Source organism: Pseudophryne corroboree, chromosome 4, assembly GCF_028390025.1.
Source record: "Pseudophryne corroboree isolate aPseCor3 chromosome 4, aPseCor3.hap2, whole genome shotgun sequence".
Classification (NCBI taxonomy): Eukaryota; Metazoa; Chordata; class Amphibia; order Anura; family Myobatrachidae; genus Pseudophryne; species Pseudophryne corroboree.
The window spans coordinates 530,236,480-530,261,855 of record NC_086447.1 but is presented as its reverse complement, the minus strand read 5'-3'; the positions used below and the strand labels follow the sequence as shown (position 1 = coordinate 530,261,855).

General features: G+C 44.2%; 1 protein-coding gene across 8 annotated transcripts in view; it reads right to left on the bottom strand.

The window, feature by feature from the left end:
* The window catches only part of NCOA7 (nuclear receptor coactivator 7), a 433,065-nt gene that overhangs the window by 61,533 nt on the left and 346,156 nt on the right, over positions 1-25,376 (bottom strand). For 6 of the 8 annotated variants that reach the window (XM_063917277.1, XM_063917278.1, XM_063917281.1 and 3 more), the window contains 4 exons: positions 15,202-15,288; positions 10,911-11,036; positions 8,864-9,048; positions 5,948-6,774 (listed from right to left, as the gene is read on the bottom strand). In XM_063917277.1, coding sequence (XP_063773347.1) covers positions 5,948-6,774; positions 8,864-9,048; positions 10,911-11,036; positions 15,202-15,288 — 1,225 coding nt within the window. The remainder of the gene's footprint in view (positions 1-5,947; positions 6,775-8,863; positions 9,049-10,910; positions 11,037-15,201; positions 15,289-25,376) is intronic. The other 2 variants (XM_063917282.1, XM_063917284.1) reach the window with 2 other exon arrangements.

Here is a 25,376-nt window from a genome sequence, read left to right as displayed (position 1 = left end):
TGTAACAGGTCCGGACGTAGTGGGAGTGGCCACGGATCGTCTGCGAGTAAACCGAGGAGATCCGAGAACCAAGTTCTCCGAGGCCAATGAGGCGCTATTAGTATGACTGTGACGGACCCTCTCTTGATCCGTTTTAGCAACAGCGGGAGCAGCGGAAACGGTGGAAACAGATACACGAGGCTGTACGGCCACGCGGCTGTGAGAGCATCCACCGCCACTGCCCTTGGATCTCTTGTTCTGGACATATATCGTGACACCTGATGATTGTGGCGGGATGCCATCAGATCCACCTGAGGGTAACCCCACCTCTGGATCAACATCTGAAACACTTCTGGATTTAATGCCCACTCTCCTGGATGAAAATCCCGACGACTGAGAAAATCTGCCTCCCAGTTGTCCACTCCCGGAATGAACACTGCCGACAATATCACCTGGTGATATTCGGCCCATCTGAGGATCCGAGCTACTTCCCGCATTGCCATGCGGCTTCTCGTTCCTCCTTGTTTGTTTATGTATGCGACTGCCGTCGCATTGTCTGACTGCACCTGAACAGTCTGAAAACGAAACATGTACACTGCTCGTCTTAGAGCATTGTAAATCGCCCTGAGTTCCAGAACATTTATGGATAGCGATCTTTCGTGATCTGCCCAGAGGCCCTGGAGCCGATAACTCTGAACTACAGCTCCCCAACCTCTGAGACTTGCGTCTGTTGACAGAATTATCCAATTCACGACGCCGAATCGTCTCCCTGCAGATAGATTGTGTATTTTTAACCACCAGAGAAGAGACACCCTGACTTGTGGCGACAATCTCACCCTGTGGTGCATCTGCAGATGTGATCCCGACCATTGCGCTAACACCTCCAGTTGAAACGGACGTGAGTGAAATCTTCCGAACTGAAGTGCTTCGAAAGCCGCCACCATTGTGCCTAAAAGGCGAATGCACAAATGTACTGAGACTGTGCGTGGCTTGAGCACTAATTGCACCAGATGACGAATGACCTGTACTTTCTGTTGTGGCAGGTAAACCTTTTGATTTACTGTATCGAGAATCATCCCTAGGAATTGAAGTCGTTGACACGGAATTAGATGTGATTTCTTTAAACTGACTATCCAACCGTGCTGAACTAGTACATTGTACGTTAGCAAAGCATGCTGGAGAAGCAATTGTTGAGACGGAGCCTTTATGAGTAGATCGTCCAAATACGGAACAATTATTACTCCTAGGGACCTGAGATGAGCTATCATCACGGACATTACCTTGGTGAATACCCGAGGCGCTGATGAGAGGCCAAACGGCAGAGCCTGAAACTGGTAATGGTCTCGCCTTATTGCAAACCTTAAGAAACTCTGGTGAGGTGGCCAAATCGGAATGTGTAAGTACGCATCTTTGAGATCCAGTGCAATCATGAATTCCTGTGGCTCTAACCCTGCAATTACTGACCTGAGAGATTCCATCTTGAATCTGTGGTAAGTGACGTAATGATTGAGACCTTTTAGGTTCAATATTGGCCTGACTGAGCCATCTGGTTTTGGTACCAGAAACAGACTGGAATAATAACCCTGCCCCTGTTCCTGCACGGGGACCGGAATTACAACTGCAGCATTCAGCAGAGACTGAATGGCAACCTGCAGAACTGCTTTCTTGTCGTCCGACACAGGCAGTCCTGTCGTGAAAAATCTTCCTGTCGGAAGATAATCGAACTCTATTTTGTAACCCTCTAATACTAAATTGCGGATCCACCCATCTGTGGACGTCTGCAGCCACGCCCCCTGAAAGCTCTGAAGGCGTGCTCCCACAATTGGAGATCCGAGATGGGCTGGGAGCCCGTCATGCCACTGGTTTGTTAGTGGTCTTAGTGTCTTGACGACGTGCATTGGATTGTCGGGCACTACGTCCCCGACCTCTTCTACCAGGCGTGACTGCTCCTGTGCCCTGCCCACGAAAGGGCTGAGTTCTAAAGGATTTGAACGCCGGACCAGAATATTTCCGTTTAGGTATAGTTGTAGGCGATGGAAGAAACACAGACTTTCCTCCAGTAGCCTCAGAAATCCATTTGTCCAATTCAGGACCGAAAAGCTTCTCGCCATCATAAGGCAATGCCTCTATACCTTTTTTAACCTCCGTCTCCGCCTGCCAAGAACGCAGCCAAAGTGCTCGTCGAACTATGACTAGCGATGAGGACAGGCGAGAAGTAAGCTGACAGACGTCAGTAGAAGCTGTACATAGATATTCAGCAGCTTCCCAGATTTGATCCGCGAGAAGTATAAGATGGTCATCTTGCAGAGCCGACTTGAGCTCTTTTATCCATACCATTAATGCTTTAGTAACCCAAATGCCAACCAACCCAGGTCTCAGCAGCACTCCAGCTGCTGTATACATGGACCTTAGCATAGCCTCTATTTTACGATCTGCAGGGTCTTTAAGCGTAGTAGCAGTTGGTACTGGTATGGTTAACTTCCTTGTAAGTTTAGATACGGATGAATCCACCGATGGTGGGTTCTCCCATGTAGCTGTCATGGACTCTGGAAACGGGTAACTCGATTTAAATCTACGAGGTATAGAAAACCGTTTATCCGGATTCTTCCGTGTTTCCAGTAACATTTTATTAAGAGATTCCGAAATAGGGAAACACATCGGAGATCTCTGTCGTTTAGTAAAGACTACCTCATCATTCGTCAGGGGCTCCTCAGTTTCCGTAAACTCCAGCGACTGACGTACTGCTCTGATGAGATTATCAATACCTGGGCTGTCAAAATCGTCACTATCTGACTGTTGGTCTATTTCGCCCTCCTCATACTCATGTTCAGTGAGGTCTAGTATCCCAGAGACTGGAAAATTATTAGGAAAAGGAAACTTATCTTTTCCACTCAAGGTGGACCTCTGACCAGATTGAGACTCCCCTGGTAACTCAAATGGTCTCATTTTAAACTCAGATCTTGCCGCCTCTCTTTCTTCACGAGAGGCGGCCAGCTCTGATTGTAAACCAACTAATACATCTGCAAGTAAAGCCCATGGAGGGTCCAGAGATGCTGGCTTTACTTCTGTGGAAATCGTATTTGTGGCTGTATTAACAACACATGCTGTACATGTGGTGGATCCATCAGGCAACACACTCTTACAGACATGACATGAAAAATGTTTCTTAGATTTTGCTGGTGTCTTACTCATTATAAAGACAGACAATACAAACTACACACAGACAGTCTGCACGACTCAGTAATAACACCAAAGTTCCTTGTATATATCAGGCAAGTGCAGTGCCTGCCAGCAATAAGAAAACTGACCCCCAAATTCCCCTAGTACCACTCTTAAGCCGAGATGTAATATAGGAATCCTGGAACAGACAGGAGAACATTAAACATGTTAAGTACCAAGTTTTTCTACAAAGCTTAACACTGCCAATACTGCTAATGTCTCCCCCCACCCCCACGACCTCCGTGTACAGCACCGGGTCGGGGCCTGCGGAACTTTGCATAGGGCCGTGTGAGCGGCCTGTACCTGTATGCCAAGGCAGCGGGGAACTCCTCGGCTGCTGCGGGCGGTCAGCGGGAGCAGAGAGCGTACTGCATAGAGCCGTGGAGCGGCCTATGCACACGCGCTCCCGGCCCGCCACACACAGCATAGAGTGGAGTGGCCTCCTGTGTAGCCAGGCAGCGGGGAACATATCGGCTGCTGCGGCGCAGGGAGCAGCGGTCTGCTAGGTAACTTAAGATGCTGGGAGCGGCGGAGAGTGAGAGCGCGCTGCATAGAGCCGTGAAGCGGCCTATGCACACGAGCTCCGGGCAGCGGTCGTTAGTGAGTGAAACATGCCCAATACAATCCCCAACAGTGGGGCGGCAGCATAAGCTGACCGCCCCTACCCAACATACCTGGACCGTAACAAAAGTCTATGACGGGGCTTCTCATCCAAGCTCCGTCCAGCTTTTTGCAGGCAGCCTGCAGGTGGAGTGAGGGAGCTCTTTACAGAGAGGTCCGACACTCACGGCTGTTCTCAGCCGCTTCCACTGTCCCTGACCCACGCCTGTTAGAAGGGGGGAAAGGACGTGGAAATCCTTGAAAGGAAAAAAAAAAAAAAAAAACTTAGAAAAAATTCCAATACTTTGTGGACGAGCTCCACTATGCCTTCTAACTGTGTCGAGCACAGAAAAAACACTGAAGTGCTCGAGGATATGGAGGGGAGGAGTAGTCTCAAAAATTAATTTATTCAGTGCCTTCTTCCGGTGGAAGCCGTCCATATCCCAAGAGTACTCCAGTGACCCCTAGTGGATGAAAAAGAAAAATAGTTGCCCCAGGACCAGATGTACCAAAATTCAAAGTATCAGCATCTAACTGCATTATTTGCATCCAAATGGCATTAATAATAGTCCTTAATATTACATTAGTACCCTCACACACTACAGAAAGATAATGCAACACAGCCATAACTCCGTGATCATCGTATAGTAAATAGAGCCTCAAGTGACTGCCATGTAGTACACACAGCTTCACAGTCACCGCCATACAATACAGAGAGCAGTTGAGACCTCCATTTAATATAGAGAGCATTTTGTGACCGCCACACATCATTAATTAAACCACACTAAAAAAAACCTTTAACTTTTTCGGTATTATCGTAACAACCCACTCAACATACTTAAGGCCCATATAGATGGGCCGATGCAGGAAGAGATGTGTGCTGAGCGAACCGCTCAGCACACATCTCTCCCGCAGCTCAGCACAGCGTGATCTGTGCTGAGCGTGCGGGGGGAGACGGGGGGCCGCTCACTTCACCCAGCAGGTGAAGTGAGCAACCCGCTAGATTGGCCTGCATGCAGGCCAATCTAGCAGCAGTGATAGCGATGTGCGGGGCCGCGCATCGCTATAGCTGAGGGGGCTACACACGGAGCGATCATGCTGATATTCTAAGCAATCTAGTCAGATTGCTTAGAATATCGCTCCGTGAGTACCCCCCTTTAGCTTCTTAAATCATTAACTTCCTCATCCTAATTATCATTTACTCTCCGTATTATGAATTCAATTAATATTCATTATTTCCCTCATTATCTCTCTCAGGAGCATATATGCTAATTAATGGGTCCTAGATCTGATCATTTTAATTTCTTATCACAGCAATTTGCGGCAATAAGAAATATCATTCGCCAAGATATACACATGCCCCTGCGAAATGTAAGACTAAAGTAATTGGATTAGCATTAGTGGCCATCACCCTGTTGTGCACATGCAGCTTGCTGACTGCACATGTGCCGCGAGTGGCGAGTCCTGAATAGGGATCCTATGGTCTTTGGGTGGCCAAGGAAAGTGCAGCAGTTGCTTTTAATGCATACGTAGAATACTGATGCTAATGAGGGTTCTGAAGAGTTTTAAAGGGGGCTCAAAAAGGAGCCCTTATTCTTGATTGTGCCACTCCATCTGAACTAAAGATGTGCAAAACCAATAAATGAGGTATTATCATCCGACATGGAGAGAGATGGTGGATTACACTATATTGGGACTGTATTTTTTTCCCTTTTATGTCTTTTCACATTGAGGATGTGGTTGAGATCTTAAACAGAGGGAAGTAAAACCCACAGAAAGTTATATGTGCCTGAACAAAGGACTCGGAGTGTGAGTGTAACCACATAGGGGAGCGCTAAGTGGTGGGTTCCCTTATTAATATAGAGATTATAAATTTGAACTAATCAAAGTTCTGAACTGGAGACAAATTACACTATTTTGATTCTATTCCTTTATTTTTTCCATATGTCCATGTGCTTTTCAAAATTCAAACGATATGGTGAAATCATTCAAAGAAGAATACCAACATTATCAAGAAATGTGACCTTCTTTCCTTATTATGGTATTGCAGTGGATTAGCCCCATTTTGTGGTAATATCTCATTTATCGTTTGTACATACATTGCATAATTGTCTCCATGTTTCCAGATACATAATAAAGAAAATCTCACCTTCTATTGGTCCTTGCATTCTCTTCAGTAACCACAGTTTTAACTCGGACTCACTATCCACTTGAGCTTCTTTTTGGCTACTTTCTTCTGAAGAGCAAGGCGATAGAGGGTCAGGAGATCTCTCTGGTATATGGTCTGATTGTAGCGGAGTTTTCTCCATTTTTGTACTGGCTTCCCCAATGTTCTCTTTCATTTTTACACAGACGTCTGACGTGCCACCCTCTGAGGAAAAAGAGGAGTCCCCTTTTGTTGGACTCAGGCAAAGTTCTATGTTTTTGGTTTCATTGGTGGTTTCTAAGACAGCCAATTGTTCAGTTGCAATATCCTCAATATTTATTCTAGCTATAGAGTCAGAAATATGTCCAAAAAAACCAACTTCTACTGTCCCATTACAATTCAAATCCTCCTGTGGGAAAGCAGCCACCATCCTTCCATTTGATCCTGCACAGGTATCATTTCCATTCTGCTGTGCTAAAGAATCTACCAACTCTATAAAGTCTTCTTCATTGGAAGAATGATCAGATTTTTTGGTTTCAGAGTCCACAGTGATTTCAAGAGATTCATTAGCCACTTTTGTGAAATGGTCATTAACATTTAGCTGTACTTTTGATAGATTATCCGGTAATTTATTTGTATCTGGCTCTTCAGTGGTTAATTCTACGTCAGCACTCCTTTTTCGCTCTACAGTGCTTACATCCTTAATGCCATTCTGTCTTTTCCCCTTATTAAGAGATTTGAACTTGCTGAACGGATTGATGTCCTTTTCAGATGAGAGATCCTCCCATTCCCCAGGCCTGTACAGAGGACAAAGATCCTTGGGTATATCGCTGTCGAGGGAAAATGGTGGATGGATGTGGAATGATCAAACCGAAAATAAAGAAATTAAAAATGACAAAAATAAAACTAATATTTTACTGAAATATACTTGGGAAAAAAAACAAATGGTACACAAGCGTAAAATTAATCTGACAACATAAAAGATTTGAGAACAGAAATAGTAATAGACAACAAAAGTAATAAGTGAAGAAAAAAAGTAAACGTAGATGTTTTGTGAATGACGATTGGTGGTTTAATCAAAGTAACTAACAGATACAGTAGATCTCCAAATACTGTATATCCCTTCTCATTTTCTCCATCATGTAATAATTCAAAGGAGACCTGTGACTGCACATAAAAACAACTATATATTTAAAACAGATGCAGAATGTTATAGGCCATGAGCCTAATTGGAGTCCCCAATTGCGGGATATTCAATACATTCAGCTGGGAACCCAGGAAACTCTGGTGGAGAACCACTGTTCAGCTATAGTATAAGTCTCCATACCCTTACAATAACAAAGATACTTCTAGAAAGAGTGGTTAACATGACAAATATGCAGTCTGATGTGTGCCTAATAAAGAAATCCTCGATTGTCCTATAAAATGTCACTTTTCCTACCCACCAGCTATAAACTGCTTGTGTCCTTAACCAATGAAAAATCAGTAGCTGGCAGAAACATTGCTAAATGTTAGTAAAAGATCATGTTAGGAAAGCAGAACTATATGTAATCTTCTATTTTATTGGTACAGTATATACAAATGAACCAATATAATGCTTGTTTCTATAGTTCCGTTTTTCCCATTAAGAAAAAAGAATTCTGGGAGGACACACATTCAGGAATATTCTAGTGGGTTAAAAGAAAGACCCACCATACATTATTTTTAAAGAATTTCTATTCAGTATCCAGATTAAAAGGTGTCTATTTACTAAGCCTTGGATGGAAATAAAGTGGACAGAGATAAAGTACCAGCCAATCAGCTCCTCGTTGTCATTTTTCAAACACAGCCTGTGACGTGGCAGTTGGTAGCCAATTGGCTGCTACTTTATATCCATCCAAGGCTTAGTAAATAGACCCCAGAGTTTGCTAATCAGCCATAGGGTCCAACTCGCTTAGCAGAGTAAGCTATGAATAGATGCAGTGTACACGCGTATGGCGTCTATTCAGTTGAGAGAGGAACTGGGGGAAGCTCAGCAGCTCCTGGTGCGTTGGGCATGCCCCAAGCCTCACGAAGATGGGGCATCGTGTGACTCGTGGGTACAGCTTTTCCCAAGAGACCACACCCCCTTGCAAAGAGGTCCCCTTTTTGGATGCAGGTGTCCCGATCTGTCATCAGAGGGTGTCGGAAAGTATGGTTTGTTGGGTCACATGATAAACACAACTCAGTTTCCCATTGAACTAGAGTCATTGGGCACAATATAAAAAATGTGTCGACAATATAACCTGTACATTAAGTACTATAACAGACTGACTGACTATTTATTTTGCTCATGTCTATTGTTTGTGGGACTGAGGCAGGATGTTTTAAAGCTGGGTACACACCGCACAGTTATCTGTCAGACAAGCTGTGAATTTTGGCCAGATAATTGTATGATATGGATGAATGTACAATCTCCACTTATCACCAATGAATAGGACTCATCGCATGATTAGATCTTCAAGTATGCTTGTAAGATTAAATAAAATTTAATTTTTATAACTTTCTAGGACAGTTGTTCATGTGTGTATTGTAGACACATTCCTCATAGGTAGGCATCCATTTCTATTCCAAATTACTACTTTGCAGTTTTGCATTCCCCATGTTTCTACAAAGTAAGACTCTGGCTTTTTAAGTATGCAGTGTGGTTTCTTATTTTGGAAGAAACAGTATTGTTTAGTATAGTTAAACACTACCAGAGCCTTCAATGAACGCAAAAGAGGCGCTCAGACTGTCTCCATTTAGCTAAAAATGCACCAGTAAAATACTTTTATATGGAAATCAAACCCTTTTGGTAACAGTCTTATCATGTGGGTATGTATGTAGAGAGGAGAGATTAAGCCAATTATATGGTGAATACTACTGAACAGCTTGCTCAACATCATCAATAGATTTACTTACGACGGCAGTGCATCTTTAATCTTCATGTGTGAAATGTCATTATAAAGTGCAATAGAAACAACTTCTTCCATAGGACAAATCAGACCATACTCCTCGCAGCCATTCTCAATGACCAGTGGATCCGATTTGTGGGGATCGAACATCACATTGTTGGGAGTGACTATCATGACTCCACCCACAACACCCTGTGTAAACATGCACAAATGGAATCATAGAAGTCTTGTGCATTAGCGCCAAATGTAACTTTCTATTACTAAGAGGGTCAGACAGTACTGTTCAAATTACAGAAATAGGGATTTAGAAAAAAATAAAAAATGATATTATATATATATATATATATATATATATATATATATATCGTGATATATGGTTGATTTCAAGCATATCAACCTTTAACTCACAATTATCCCAAAACACAAATTGTCAAAATGACCTATATGTGTGTGCTATATTAACACCATATAGTATGTATTCCACATGATCCTGCATTTCCCATTTGTGTTTCCATGTTACCAGATCCCACCGGCAGCGTAATCTGTTTCCGCCATAAGAGATTAGGAAGTCTATAAATGATTCATTTATTAGTCACCACTTTCATAAAGCTCATTAATGAAAGCTTACTACTATACAATGAACGTGTTGCTGTGCAAGCTTTCAGTACTGAGCATAAATCTTACAATGCATGAGTTAACCCCCTAAATTAAAACACATCCAAACCACTATTAATGTGATAAAAAGCCACTAACTCTGCTGGGAACTGGGAAACATGGAAACACACACAGTAGGATCATTTGAAATGCAAATATCAGCTCTTGCAGCGTGTCCAAAGGTCAGACTATTCTAAAACTAACCCTGTGACTAGTAATAGAAAACTCCATGGACAGAACTTTGCCCATTAATTTACCTGCTCCCAGTCATTTCAATGGTTCTACATTACAGAAATAGAACAAAAAATCCCCCCCCCCCCCCGTTTTACAGTGATATTTTGAAATTGCATTTCTTGAAATAAGTTTTTGATCCAATAGGAACAGTAATTTCTAAAGGATTTTATTAGTGTGCCAGTGCCTTCTAAACTCTTAGAAAATGTGTCGGGGAATATGGGCCGTATTCAATAGCTGTTGGGTCCTTTCCGACGGAAAGGACCAGACAGCACTCTATTCAATGCCGGGCCAAACCAGACAGGTTTGGCCCGGTCCCAACACGGTCACTCCGACTTTTTTAAAAGTCAGATTGACCTTGTTGGAAACAGGGCTAAAACCTGTCCGGTTTGGACCCGCTTCCGACAATACGGCATGTCGGAAAAATTGAGCCCGGATTGAATAGGTCGGAACCCCTTCCGACCTATTTCAGTAAGAAACTGCTGTCTTTCCGACAAGACGGAAGTTTCTGACTCTAATTGAATTAGGTGCAGCCGTTTGCATATTTCCTAAGAATTACAGATGGGTCTGTTAATGTTGGCATAAGAGGACCACAAACTAGGCAAGTACAGTTTAACCTCTGACAACATTAATTAATGCCCAATAATGATCAGATAGAACTCTTAGGGCCCCCGTCTGTGGGCATTAGACCACAGCTACCATGACTAATCATACCTGCTGATGGCAGAGCGATGATGTGGCAGTGTGGGCAGACATGTCAGCAAAGTACAACAGTATGGATAAGCAGGAGGCATTCAATATACCGGCTGTCGGGATCCCAGCGCTCAGCATACCGGCGCCGGGATACAGACAACCACTCTCCCTTTTAGGAGTCCACGACACCCCTTGAGGGAGAATAAATGCGCCATCGTGCCCGCAAGGGTCTCTTCTGCGCTCGCCCGCTGCCGGCATACAGGTGGTCGGGATCCCGGCGCCGATATGCTGGGCGCCGGGAAACCGGCAGCCGACATATCATAGTAGACCCCAGATAAGGGAGTAGGCGCAAACTGATCATGGCAGTCAGACACATTGGAAACCTTGATCTAGAAGATGTGTTTATTTGGTTATTCCCCTCTCACATTCCTAAATGAATGTAAATGTATTGAACACAACCCTTGCTCCTAACCTACCTTCCCGTCCGTGATGTATCTACAGTTCATTTTCAAAAACTTCACAACAACAGGCTCCTCCTCTTCTGAAGTTGATGATAGGACTCTTTCTATCGGTTTTGCGGCTTTCCTTGCCAAATCTGCATCCTTTAAATAAAAAAGGAGGCAAAGTTAAACTATGCCCGAATGTCTGCAATGCAGTTCCGATGAGACTAGTTTATGTTTAAAAAAAAAAAAGCCCTTAGTTTCTGTCACAATGCCATTTTTCATCAACGTCATCTAGGAAAGGGTGTATTAAATTAACTATGGGGCTGATGGGAAGTTTGCTTTGTGTTTTATAGACATTTGATTGACAACCTGTGAGAGTGGGTAGAGGTCACAGGAAAGGCACACACTGACAAATGGCACTTACTTAGCTGGAGAGACTAAGAAGACTAATTTACTAAGAGGCGGATTTGAAAACACCACGGCAATGTGTAATAGTGAGGTGCAGACTGTTCAGGATTTTTTGCCAGTATGTCTTTTTAAAGCGCCACTCATTCACAGACCAAAACCAGGGCACTTTAAATATATGGACAGACTCACAGACAATCCCTATTAGCCTGCACTTGGCAGGCTATTACATATTGCCCCAAGGTTTTGTATCCTGTAGACTTACTAAGCTTATCACAAAACCACCAAGAAAAAACTATTTAGAATACCACATCCAATGACCAATGTTTTTACTATTACAACTATAGAAAACCCAGGTTTACTAAGCGGATTACATTGAAAATTCTCTTATGTGGGAAATAGTATTCTTAGGTCGAAATTCAATTAGCCGCTGTAGATTAACACAGGCTAATTGATCTCCGTGGGGCTATTTAATAAGCCCCAATTCCAGGAGTCATCAGGGATTTTTATCACCGGCCCCAACCAGGCGAAAAAAACATCCCCGATAACCTGGGGTGCCGTGACAGGGTTAACGCACAAATTAGCGAATTGTTCACAGAATGTGTGAGGGGACACCCGTTAAACCCTGTTAGTACCCATTAACTTAATGTGTTAACGGGTACTTACAGGGTTTAACGGACGTTAATTCACACAATCCGTGAACAATTCACTAACTCGTGTGTTGTGTTAACGGGAGAAGTCGGGAGACTAATTGAAGAGCCTTCAGCTTTCATCTGTGGTATTTTACTGTGGTAATTGAATCATATCTGTTAGTGGGAAAATTCTAAATTAATTTTTTAGAGTATTATTAGTTATTACTTTAAAAACAGGAGAAATATTAATTGCCATTTTTAAATATTTTTATGATGATCGATTGACACCCTTCAAATATATTGCGCTTATGCTCCGGTCCCTGTCCTGCACAAGTCTAGGCTCAGTCGGTATGCAGAGAGACAGGATGGCAGGAGAAGGTAGGTGGGGCTGGGAGGAAGAGGCATATGAGGCTGGCATTAGGAGGCGGTGCTACTCAGGCAGTATCTGCTGTGGAGCCTGACTGGAGCCAGATCCATATGGTCTCTCTGATGGTGTGACATATCAATACGTTAATAAGATGGATTTGTATTGAAATTCTTTAATCTGGCAGGTAAGATTAAGTGTATCTTTTTTGCGTCACAATGGGGATTTTGTAAAAAAAAAAATATTTTTTAAACCTTTATTAAACGATTTAACCATGGAGCAGTGTGTGTGAACTTGGGGCTGGGCTGTCAGCTGCATATCAAACTATACCTTCCCAGCCATGCCCTGCATTCATAGGCTGCATGGCTCCTGCCTCCTCTAATGGTCCTTCTCCTCTCAACTCTGGTGGGAAGAGACATGGTTCTTTATTCAGCACTTAGTGAGCCCTAAAGTCACTAGGCAGATACTTTTAATGAATGAGGAGCAGGGGAAAGGTTTGGCCAGCATCATAAACTGTAATAACACATTTCCCATTCCAGGGGCCATGCTATGTTATTGTGATACTCTGTGTATCATATGGCAGTCACTGTGATGTCTTCTGTATTACATAGTAGTCACAGCAATGCTCTGTTAATTGTATGGCAGTAACTTGGATGCTTTATGCATTATATGTCGGTCACTGATGTTTTCAGTATAATATTCTACACTCTGAATCGCTCTGTATAATATGATGCACGCTGTAGCAGTCACTGTAAAAGCTCTCTGAACTCTGCGCTGGCACCGATATGTTCTGTGGTAGTGTAGTGTAGTACAGTTAGCATTACACACCTTCGAGTCCCTAGACTAAGGTAGAAAAAAAAAAGGGGGGGGGGGGGGGGGGGGGGGTGTCGGGGGTTCCAAGCTTAGTCCTTGCCCATGGTGACAGAAGGTCTAGCCTCACCCCCGGGTTAAACCAGTGACTTCTTAAGAACATTTTTTTTATTTCTTTTTAATTTTTTTAATTTGAGCCACAACTGTCAATAGTTGTATAGCAGCTCCTACTGATAAACACCACATCCTGTTTGTGTGCCGTTTGGATTACAGGAAATTAAGGTTTCCGGCACACTCTGAAAATATAGTAGAAAACCACTACTAGGTCTCCTGGCGCTAGATAAACAAATATATCCAATGAGAGTCACTTGCAGCAGGTGAAGGAAGTCTTGCTAAAACTTCCAAAGTTTTAAGTTTTAAAACACCAATAAAAAATAACTGCACTAGGAGTAAATTTACATAACCTATGTGCTGTTTTCTCCTTATTAGAAACAATAAGGCTCAATTGTATCAAATTTCATAGTTTTAATAGTACACATTACATAAAACAATTAAATCTATTTTTTTAAATACCATAGGTTATTACAGCAATGACCATCTATTAGTGATCCGGTCACTGCTGTTATCACCTATGGTATTTTAAAATATTGTTTCCATTTTTACTGAGTACTCCTAACGCAATGATTTAACCGGTGCACTGTGTTTCATAGGCTCTGGAATTATAAACATGTTTTGCATGAATGGCCCCAACAGTTGTTCCAAATGTGGTGCAAAGAACTTATTTTACCTGTGCACATGTTTCAATAAATGCTCTTTCATATGCTATATGGATGTGCAGTTCTCTGAAAGGTTATGAGAAGTAATGTTTCTGTAACTGCAAATTTTTATAGCGAAGTAGATTAATCTAAATTAAAATCAAGAAAGATAGCAAATATATGCTGCAGAGATATGCAAAGCATATTGTGTAGACCAGTGATTTCCAAACTGTGTGCCTTGGGTTGGTGGTCCAGGCCCAATTAAAATTATTTATTTATGGACAATGCAATAGGCAATACCAGCGTTGTACTGTAGCTTCCGATTATAAACTACGTGGACAAACTGAAGCGAATCCTGTCCCTCACCACATAACTGAACCTAAGGATGACCTATAAACACAATTTATTTATTTTACTTTTCTGAATTAGTCCGTAACAAACTTTTGGCCTATGGGTGCCGTGAAAACAATTCTGATACTCTGATAGTGCCACGATTCAAAAAGTTTGGGAACCACTGGTGTAGACTAAAAAATACATGTAAAAATGTAAGTTGAAAATCAGTGGGAGTAGGAAACTTAATAACCCCACTGCTTCTCTTGAACTGTGCTAACCTGACTAGGAGCTGGTGCTCACTGTGACAGCTAAACAAAGCCCATGCTGACCAACACTGGTTATAGAATTGGTAACATTTATGCCCCCCACCCCCCAAAAAAAAACAAAAAAAACAAAAAAACAAAAACAACAACAACAACAACAACAACAACTAATTCTAAGTACCCAGGGCTTGATTCAGAGCTGTACACAAATGCATTTGCGGCTTTGTACACAGCGTCTGTATGGAAATATGCAAATGTCGCAGTCGTCTGGATCTGTAATGAGACGGCCAATGGCAGCTTTCCAAATCCCAGCAGCTGATTATTAAAATTGAGTAGTCTTATGCAAGATGCTTCAGCCATTGCAGTGGCATATGGGATTGCAGTTGCAACAAAAAAAGTTTGCGACATACCTGCGCTTTTGCCATCACTACCCCATTATCCCGCCTAACTCTCCCCGTCACTAACTTTGCGAATAAATCCTCTCTGCAGCTGCCGTTGCAGCACATGCGCAGTGTGAACTTAAATGCACGCACAGACTGCTGATAATCGCTCGACTGAGGGTGGGAAAAAAGGTTTGTATACAGCCATGAATCAGGCATCTACTAAACTATACGTAAACTAAGGTGCAAAATTGAGGGAAAAACCCACCAAAACACATGCACGGCAATTGTGCCATATGGATAGGTGTAGGAGGTGTAGGATAGGTGTACTAGGTGTAGGATAGGTGTACGAGAAACCCTTCTGTCTGCAGCACATACTCACAGGCAGTTTATCATACTCTGCATCTGATGATAATGGAGATGTAACACCTGAATTTGAATGAAGATCACAGACCGGTACATAAAGAACCTATCAAAACATAACGATGAATGTTATCTGTTAGTCAATACCTGTAAGATTTTAAGGCCACCTTTTTATTATAGTAACAAAATACATATTTGTATATTTTGTTTGTAATATATTTTATATTGAAACACTGCAGTTATCCCAACCATAGGATAAACGCCAGACATTCTATTCTTGTTAATAAGAGGATCTTGCAAATTCCCCCAGTTTGCCTGCAGAACAATTAGGTTAATTATTTTCTACATCTCATCAGTGTGCCTTTGAGCGCTGATACAACCCTCCCCTAGGTTTACCAACTATCCCCCCCTCCCCCAACTTCTTTCATTCTATGGGGTATATGCAATTGCGGTCGAATTCCCGAAATTGTCGAATTTCGGGTCATTTTCGACCAAAAAAAAAAATCGCCTATGCAATTCAGTGCTTTCCGACCAAAAAACGGACTTTCAAAATTCGACTTTTTGAAATTCGACTTTTTGCAAATTCGACTTTTCTGCAATGATACAAGTGCTGCAATTCGACCAAAGCATATTCAATTCAAGTTTGGAAATTCGACAGCAGTGCTTTTAGACAGCAAATTCGTCATTTTCAATCCGCCACACTTTGGAGGGTGAAAACAAATAAAAAAATTTTAAACATGTTTTTTTTTGTGTTTTTTTGGGGGGGAATAACAGATCTATTTATATTAGAAGGGATTAGGTACTTTTTTTTTTTTTTTTTTGGAGGCACAAATATTATTTATATATTTTTTAAAATATATATATATATTTTTTTTTTAATGCTGGAACGGTGAAATCATAAAAAAAAAATGGCGTGGGGTCCCCCCTCCAAAGCATAACCAGCCTCGGGCTCTTCGAGCTGGTCCTGGTTCTAAAAATGCGGGGGAAAAATTGACAGGGGATCCCCCGTATTTTTAAAACCAGCACCGGGCTCTGCGCCTGGTGCTGGTGCCAAAAATACGGGGGACAAAAAGAGTAGGGGTCCCCCGTATTTTTAACACCAGCATCGGGCTCCACTAGCTGGACAGATAATGCCACAGCCGGGGGTCACTTTTATGCCGTGCCCTGCGGCCGTGGCATTAAATATCCAACTAGTCACCCCTGGCCGGGGTACCCTGGGGGAGTGGGGACCCCTTCAATCAAGGGGTCCCCCCCCCCCAGCCACCCAAGGGCCAGGGGTGAAGCCCGAGGCTGTCCCCCCCCCATCCAATGGGCTGCGGATGGGGGAGCTGATAGCCTTTTGTGATAATAAAAATATATTGTTTTTTCCAGTAGTACTACAAGTCCCAGCAAGCCTCCCCCGCAAGCTGGTACTTGGAGAACCACAAGTACCAGCATGCGGGAGAAAATCGGGCCCGCTGGTACCTGTAGTACTACTGGGAAAAAAATACCCAAATAAAAACAGGACACACACACCGTCGACAGTAAAACTTTATTTCATACGTCGACACACACATACTTACCTATGTTCACACGCCGACATCGGTCCTCTTCTCCATGTAGAATCCACGGATACCTGAAAAGAAAAGATCAATATACTCACCCCAGCCATGGTCCAGAGATAAATCCACGTACTTGGCAAAAAAACAAACCGAACACCCGCTCCATGCCGGACTGAAAGGGGTCCCATGCTGACACATGGGACACCTTTCCACGAATGAGACCTGTCAGTGACAGCTGTCACAGAAAGGTCTCTAAGCCAATCAGGAAGCGCAACTTCGTTGCGCTCACCTGATGTGCTGTCACAGTACAGACAGCGCACAGCCAATCGCAAAGCCGCTCCATTACTTTCAATGGTGGGAACTTAGCGGCTAGCGGTAAGGTCACCCGCCGGTCAGCGGCTGACCGGCGGGTGACCCCACCGCTAGCCGCTAAGTTCCCACCATTGAAAGTAATGGAGCGGCTTTGCGATGTGCTGTCACAGTACAGACAGCGCACAGCCAATCAGGTGAGCGCCACGGAAGTAGCGCTTCCTGATTGGCTGAAGGGACTTCAGTGACAGGAGTCACGTGATGTCCCGGCATTCGGTAGAAAGGGGTCTGATGTGAAAGCATTGGACCCCTTTCTAGTCCGGTATGGAGCGGGTATTTGCGTGTTCTTTTTTTTTTTACAAGTACGTGGATTTATCTCTCTGGACGTGGATTTATCTCTGGACGCTGGAAGGTGAGTATCATTTTTTCACAGGTACCCTCGGATCGTCGGAGACCGTGGCAGTCGGCGTGTCAACATAGGTAAGTATGTGTGTGTCGGTAGTGTGTAATAAAGTTTTACTGTCACGGTGTGTGTGTCCTGTTTTTTGGGGGGTATTTTTTTCCCAGTAGTACTACAGGTACCAGCGGGCCCGTTTTTCTCCCGCATGCTGGTACTTGTGGTTCTCCAAGTACCAGCTTGCGGGGGAGGCTTGCTGGGACTTGTAGTACTACTGGAAAAAACAATATCTTTTTATTATCACAAAAGGCTATCAGCCCCCCCATCCGCAGCCCATTGGATGGGGGGGGGGGACAGCCTCGGGCTTCACCCCTGGCCCTTGGGTGGCTGGGGGGGGGGGGGGACCCCTTGATTGAAGGGGTCCCCACTCCCCCAGGGTACCCCGGCCAGGGGTGACTAGTTGGATATTTAATGCCACGGCCGCAGTGCACGGCATAAAAGTGACCCCCGGCTGTGGCATTATCTGTCCAGCTAGTGGAGCCCGATGCTGGTGTTAAAAATACGGGGGACCCCTACTCTTTTTGTCCCCCGTATTTTTGGCACCAGCACCAGGCGCAGAGCCCGGTGCTGGTTTTAAAAATACGGGGGATCCCTGGCCAATTTTTCCCCGGATTTTTAGAACCAGGACCAGCTCGATGAGCCAGAGGCTGGTTATGCTTTGGAGGGGGGACCCCACGCCATTTTTTTTCCCGGGTTTTTCCCGTTTTTTACCGTTTTTTAAAATCGCGGCAAAATCCGCCAAATCGGCCGATTTTCGCCCGCGACTCTGGCGAATCCGTTTTTCATTGAATATGGTGAATTCCGGAAGCCACCTTCCGGAATTCACCTGTCGAATTGAGTCGAATTTAAAAACGGCGATAATTTGCCGCGATTCGCCGTGAATTGCATATACCCCTATGTGTAGCTCCAGAATAACCGACTGATAGATTCCTGGGTCAGAAAGAGAGACATGACCTGTGTCACTTGTGTAACCTCTACAACACATGTTATTTAACCACATGCATTACATATATACTCATCATACAGATGGGATGTAGTTATGTGACCAGCGGTCAGGAGACCACTGGGATCCCGACCCCCCCCCCCCCCCCCCCCCAATCCTGACAGCCGGCATTCTGAGTAACAGGGACAATTCCCACTCGTAGGCGTCCCCGACACTCAGAGTGGTACCGAGCCTGCAGTGTGGCACGCACAGCTAGACCACAAGGGCCTTTGTTGCACTTTCCCCCCCCCCCCCCGCCTGCCTCCCCCCATCCCGCGTCAGTATGGTGACCAGCAGTCGGTCACGCGAACCAAACCCATACAGACATCTCTATCCTGCTCACCCTACAAGCTTGTGCCTCCTAGACTGAACAGAAATGGCCACCCCTTCTGCACAATTTTATTATTTTCATTGGTTATTAACCCTCATTTAATGGATGATAACTCAATATAATAATTAAAAAGTCATGACATTGTTTTAATTTTTTGTTATGTAGTACAACTTATAGGCGCAATCTCTGCATGTCCCATCTGTTTCTACTCTTCAAGATAGAGTATGGTACAGTAAAGTAGAAATATTTAGTAGTTACTGGTAAGTTTCGGAGTGACAGTACTAAAGTAAGCATCCAATTGTAGCCCCCCAGCAAGTGGCGCCCCTAGGCACGTACCTAATGGGAAATTCACCACTGCCAGGACCTCATAAAAGGGTTACTGACAGGCTGCAGTGTAAACCGAAAAGCTCTGCTCAAAAATCAATTAGGACCAGAGCTTCCTGCACAGGACTGCCTGCACTCCCAGCCAATCACAGGATCTTGTGCTAAGCTTCGCCAAGCAGTACTTAATGCATTCTCCTCTGACTCCTGCTCAGCAGGGTGAGACGGAGGCTGAGCGATTATAGGTAGCACTGTGCAGGAAGTCCAACATGTGCACTATGCAGCAGTTAGCTAGATACATGTAAAACAGCTGTAACCAATTCTCTCATTGCAAATGCTTGCATCACTCATTTCTTTTTCATCCACTAGGGGACACTGAGTACTCTTGTGATATGGACAGGGCGTTAGCAGGGATAGGATCATTTAAATATTTAAATTAGTAACCCTCCACCCCCTCCATACTCCCAAGATGCCTGTGTGTTTTTTTGTGCCTCACAGGGAAAAGGCAGGTCTGGAAGACTCCAGACTTTACTTTCAAACTTTTTATCCTTAATATTTTTATTTTTTCACTAAAACACAGTTCTTCCCAGCTTATCAAGAAGCGTGGGTCCGGGTCTGTGTGTGCACTGCTAGCAGCCCCAAACGGCTTGTCGGCGCTTGGTTAAGAAGCACAGCCATAGACCGCATATACAGCTTTGGCTGCAGGGAGCAGATCGGTGCTTGACAGAGAAGCACCATCAGTCTCCAGATTACCAGAGGTAAGAGCGGTCCGTCTGTGTCTATGTGAGGGTATCTGCTGTGTATAGGACGCTGCCGGAGCTCAGTGCTGTACGCGGCCAGTGCCCGGGTTCCCTTTCCCCAGGCTCCCTCTATGTAGCACTGCAGGGGAGGGGGGGGGGGGGGGGGAATCCGGTACGCCGCCAGCGCCTTCTATGTAGCCATTGCAGAGAATTATGTAACTGCATCCGGCTCCTCTCCGGCTAGCCGGGGTGTCCTGCAGCAGCGGGGCGTCTAGTGGCAGCAGCTTAGTGAGAGCCGCCGGCGCCTGGCTTATGTCTCCACATGTTAGCCGGGGCATCCAGCAGCTGCCGCAGTTAGCACACACTACCTAAGCAGGGCGTCTAGCGGCTGCCGCAGTTAGCACACACTACTTAAGCGGGTCGTCTAGCCGTGCCGCTTAGTTAGAGCCGCCGGCGCCCGTCTTATGTCTCCACATGCTAGCCGGGGCGTCCAGCAACCGCCGCTTAGTTAGAGCCGCTGGTGCCCGGCTTTCTGCTCACACTAACCAAGGATCACTGCACTCTGAACTGGGAGGTGGCGACAGGTATAATAGAAGCCCAGGTCCGGTGGCTCCTTTACCATAAGGGCCAGCCATGGATAATGTGCTTACTATTTAGCATTTCTAAGCGATAGCACAGGCGATTAAACCCATGATTTCACTGTATATGAATGTTGGTGTATTTAAAAAAATAAATAAATGCACATGGCTGGAAGCCATTTTAACACTACTTCCTGGTTCTTCCTACAGGGATTTGATGTCGGTCCTACAATACACGGCCACCGGAGGGTGCAGGGATGTTAATAGGAATTTCAGTGAAGCACATATTTACCAAATCTTAGTGTGTGCCAGGTGCAGTGCACTTCTGGCTTATACACACTTTAGTTAAATTTTTTACTGAGTCGAGGGGACTTGTGTGTCACTGTATACCTGTCTGTCTGTGTGCATGATGAGTAAAGCTAATGCACAGTCAAAGAAGCAGCTTGTCTGCGATGTCTGTGATAGTGTTACGTGATGGAATTTCCACTTGCACAGTGTGTCTTGCAAATTTAGGTACATATAAAGGGGGTCATTCAGACCTGATTGCACGCTAGTTTTTTTTTCGCTGCGCTGCGATCAGGTCAGATCTGCACATGCACCGCAATGCGCAGGCGCGTCATATTGGTACAAAGCGGATTGTTGCTGAGCGATGGATTTAACGAAGAATCCATCTGCACAGTCGATCGCAAGGAGATTGACAGGAAGGTGGTGTTGGTGGGTGTCAACTGTCCGTTTTCTGGGTTTGGAAAAAACGCAGGCGCATCCAAGCGTTTGCACGGCGGGTGTCGGACGTCAAATCCAGGCACGAACAGGCTGAAGTGATCGCAGCAGCTGAGTAAGTTCTAGGCTACTTAGAAACTGCACAAAACTTTTTTTGTACCGCTCGTCTGCACAAGTGTTCGCACACTTGCAAAGCGAAAATACACTACCCTATAGGCGGTGACTATCTGATTGCAGCGCTGCAAAAAACTGCTAGTGAGCGATCAGGTCTGATGATGATGGCAGGTGTCATGGCTGATTTGAGATCAGATTTGTCCGCTGTACAAAAAGACCGTGAGGCGGCTAAGTCTGATTCAAGGTTAATGCCGTCTGAGCAGCCAGAGTGGGCTCAGGATATTTATAGAACTTTGCAGGGTTTACATAAGTCCATGTATAGTTCGAATCCTAAAAGTAGTCATCACGGGTCTCATAGTTTACCGATTTCATCGATGTTGCATTCTGACGATTCAATGCCAGATCCGATATCTCAGGAGGAAGGTGAATTGGGCCAGGAGTCAGATAGTGAAGTCACTGATAGCCTGGGCATTGATAATCTCATCAGGGCAGTACGCCAGGTACTCTATTTCACTGAGACTGAGGGACCTCACACAAAGGATGAAGTGTTATTTGCTAAAGAACCAAAGGGCAACGGTGTGTTTTCCTTATTCAGATTCTCTTAAGCATAAGAGAGCATGATTCTGGATCTCCGTGGTCTACTCGCAGACGATCCGTGGCCACTTCCGCTACATCCAGACCTTCTGCAACAGGGTCTGTTTTTTTACCCCGATTTAGTACGGCTGCGTTTGATGGGGTGGCTGTTGAAACAGCTCTCTTAAGACGAAAGGGCATTCCAGAGTCGGTTATACTAACCATGTTGCGTGCTAGGAAGCCAGTTACAGCAGCTCATTATCACAGGATTTGGCGAGCTTTTATTGGTTGGTGTGAAGCTCGGAAGTTTCCGACATCTTCTTTCAAGTTATCCCGTCTTTTGCTATTTTTATAGATGGGTTAGATGGAGGACTACTTTTAGCGACACTAAAGGTCCAGGTCTCTGCCTTGTCAATTTTCTTTCAAAGGCGTTTGGCTCTTTTATCAACAGTTCACACTTTCCTACAAGGTGTCCTTAGAGTTCAACCTCTGTTTACACCACTTACAGCTCCATGGGACTTGAGTCTAGTTTTAGATTTTTTACCGTCTTCAATATTTGAACCATTACAACAAGTGGATGTTAAGTTTCTTACTTACAAAACAGTGTTTCTCCTAGACTTAGCTTCGGAGAGGAGTGTTTCTGAATTAGGTGTGTTGTCATGCAAACCACGGTATCTGGTGTTTCATGATAACAGAGCGGAACTTCAGACAAACCCCGCTTTTCTACCAAAGGCAGTATCTTCCTTTCACATCAATCAACCATTCGTTCCTGATTTCTCAGAAGGTTCAGGAACTCCAGCTACTGTGGTTCGTGCGCTTTGCATTTATGTAGCCCGAACATCAACAGTACGTAAAACAGATACATTGTTTGTTCTCTATGATGCAGTCAAGATAGGTTGGCTAGCTTCCAAACAGACAATGGCTAGATGGATTAAGCTGACCATTCGTCAGGCTTATTTTCATGCTAGTCTACAACTGCCCGCATCGGTTTCAGCACATGCCACGCGTTCTGTGGGAACGTTATGGGCAGCAGATCGTGGTGCTTCCAAGACGCAACGTTGCCGTGCAGTTACATGGTCATCAGTGCACACGTTTGTGCGCTTTTACAAGTTTGATACTTTTGCGGCATCAGCATCTAGCTTTTGCCGTCTAGTGTTACAGGTGCCAACCAGATCTTCCCCCAAACGGGGAAACTTTAGTACGTCCCAAGAGTACTCCAGTGACCCCTAGTGGATGAAAAAGAAAAGAGGATTTTGGTACTTACCAGATAAATCCTTTTCTTTGAACCCACAGGGGGCACTGGACGCCCACCCAGAGCAGTTTTACCTGTCTTGTGGTAAGTTCAGTATATCTTATGGAAACACATTATCACAACTTGTTTGAATGTTAAGGTGATTGTTATTTATTGTCTTGTCAACTATTTAGTTGTCCGTTATCTTTTAACTGTTATATATAATTCTCCATTGTTCATCCTCTCTTTCGCTACAGTTCGGCTCAATAACAAAACACTGAGGCATCTTGGGAGTATGGAGGGGGTGGAGGGTTACTAATTTAAATATTTAAATGTGCATATCCCTGCTAGCCCAAGAGTTCTCCAGTGCCCCCTGTGGATTCAAAGAAAAGGATTTATCTGGAAAGTACCAAAATCCTCTTTTTTAAAATGTATGCAATAAGCAGAGTATATTACACCATCTCTTCCCCACAGTGAATAGGTTTTGTTAATAGTATGATAGATGTTTTATAAGAGTGCCACATTACATTAAATTAAAGGTAAATCCATCTCCACAGATCCATACTGAAGAAATTGGCCCAGACGTGACATTTTTTGTGATGGACAACTCACTTTAAATGGCATAGTAGTAGGAGCAGCAACAATCCCAACTGTGTCTGGGACGACTGCACAGCAACACCTACCTGCCTCACCTCTTATGTGTTTGACATATGCCGTGACCTGCTATTAAGTGAAGAAATTACTACAAGACAGTTGTCCCTTGAAAGTGTGTATCAGGTGAGCAATATCAGTGTGGCCTGAGTATAGTGATCAGTGTGTATCAGATGTGCGATATCAGTGTGGCCTGTGTATAGTGATCAGTGTGTATCAGATGTGCGATATCAGTGTGGCCTTTGTATAGTGATCAGTGTGTATAAGATGTGCGATATCAGTGTGGCCTGTGTATAGTGATTAGTGTGTAACAGATGTGCGATATGTGTGGCCTGTGTATAGTGATTAGTGTGTATCAGATGTGAGATATCAGTGTGGCCTGTGTATAGTGATCAGTGTGTATCAGATGTGAGATATCAGTGTGGCCTGTGTATAGTGATCAGTGTGTATCAGATGTGCGATATCAGTGTGGCCTGTGTATAGTGATTAGTGTGTATCAGATGTGAGATATCAGTGTGGCCTGTGTATAGTGATTAGTGTGTATCAGATGTGAGATATCAGTGTGGCCTGTGTATAGTGATCAGTGTGTATCAGATGTGCGATATCAGTGTGGCCTGTGTATAGTGATCAGTGTGTATCAGATGTGAGATATCAGTGTGGCCTGTGTATAGTGATCAGTGTGCATCAGATGTGCGATATCAGTGTGGCCTGTGTATAGTGATCAGTGTGTATCAGATGTGCGATATCAGTGTGGCCTGTGTATAGTGATTAGTGTGTATCAGATGTGAGATATCAGTGTGGCCTGTGTATAGTGATCAGTGTGTATAAGATGTGTGATATCAGTGTGGCCTGTTAATAGTGATCAGTTGGCCCAATTCTAAGAGAGTTGAATAGTGCAGGGAATTATCTCTCGGGGCTATTCAATACAGCGCAGTGGTTAAGTCGGAGAATGACCGTTTTCCCGGACTAAACAGGGTTTTTGTCATGAGAACCAGCATACTCAGACTTGACGATGTTTCCGCTGCGCTAAGGGAAGAAATCAGCATTGCGCCGACACTTTTGTCAGATTTTTGCCCGCAACCCTTCGGGGGTGCAAGAAGAAATCCCGTTGCGGTTTGTCATAAGGCGCTGTATTGAATAGCACCGGGAGCTAATTCCTACCACTATTCAAGTCTCTTAGAATTGAATAGAGCCCAGTGTGTATCAGATGTGATATCAGTGTGATCTGTGTATAGTGATCAGTGTGTATAAGATGTGCGATATCAGGGTGATGTGTATAGTGATCAGTGTGCATCAAATGTGTGATATCAGTGTGACCTGTGTATAGTGATCAGTGTGTATCAGATGTGTGGTATCAGTGTGGCATGTGTATAGTGATCAGTGTGTATCAGATGTGTGGTATCAGTGTGATCTGTGTATAGTGATCAGTGTGCATAGGGTAAGTAAATAGTGTGGTCTAGATGGATCAGAGAAGGGGGTCCCTAACTTTGTATCTGCCCATGGAGTGTCAATCTGGCTCTGTTTGTATGTGACTTAACATTCTGTCCACTGGTCCAAGTAATGATATGTTGGTCTCACACTTCACTAGAGAAAGGAAAACACACTGCATAAGGCTGCAAATTACTACTCACATTTTGCCAGACCCT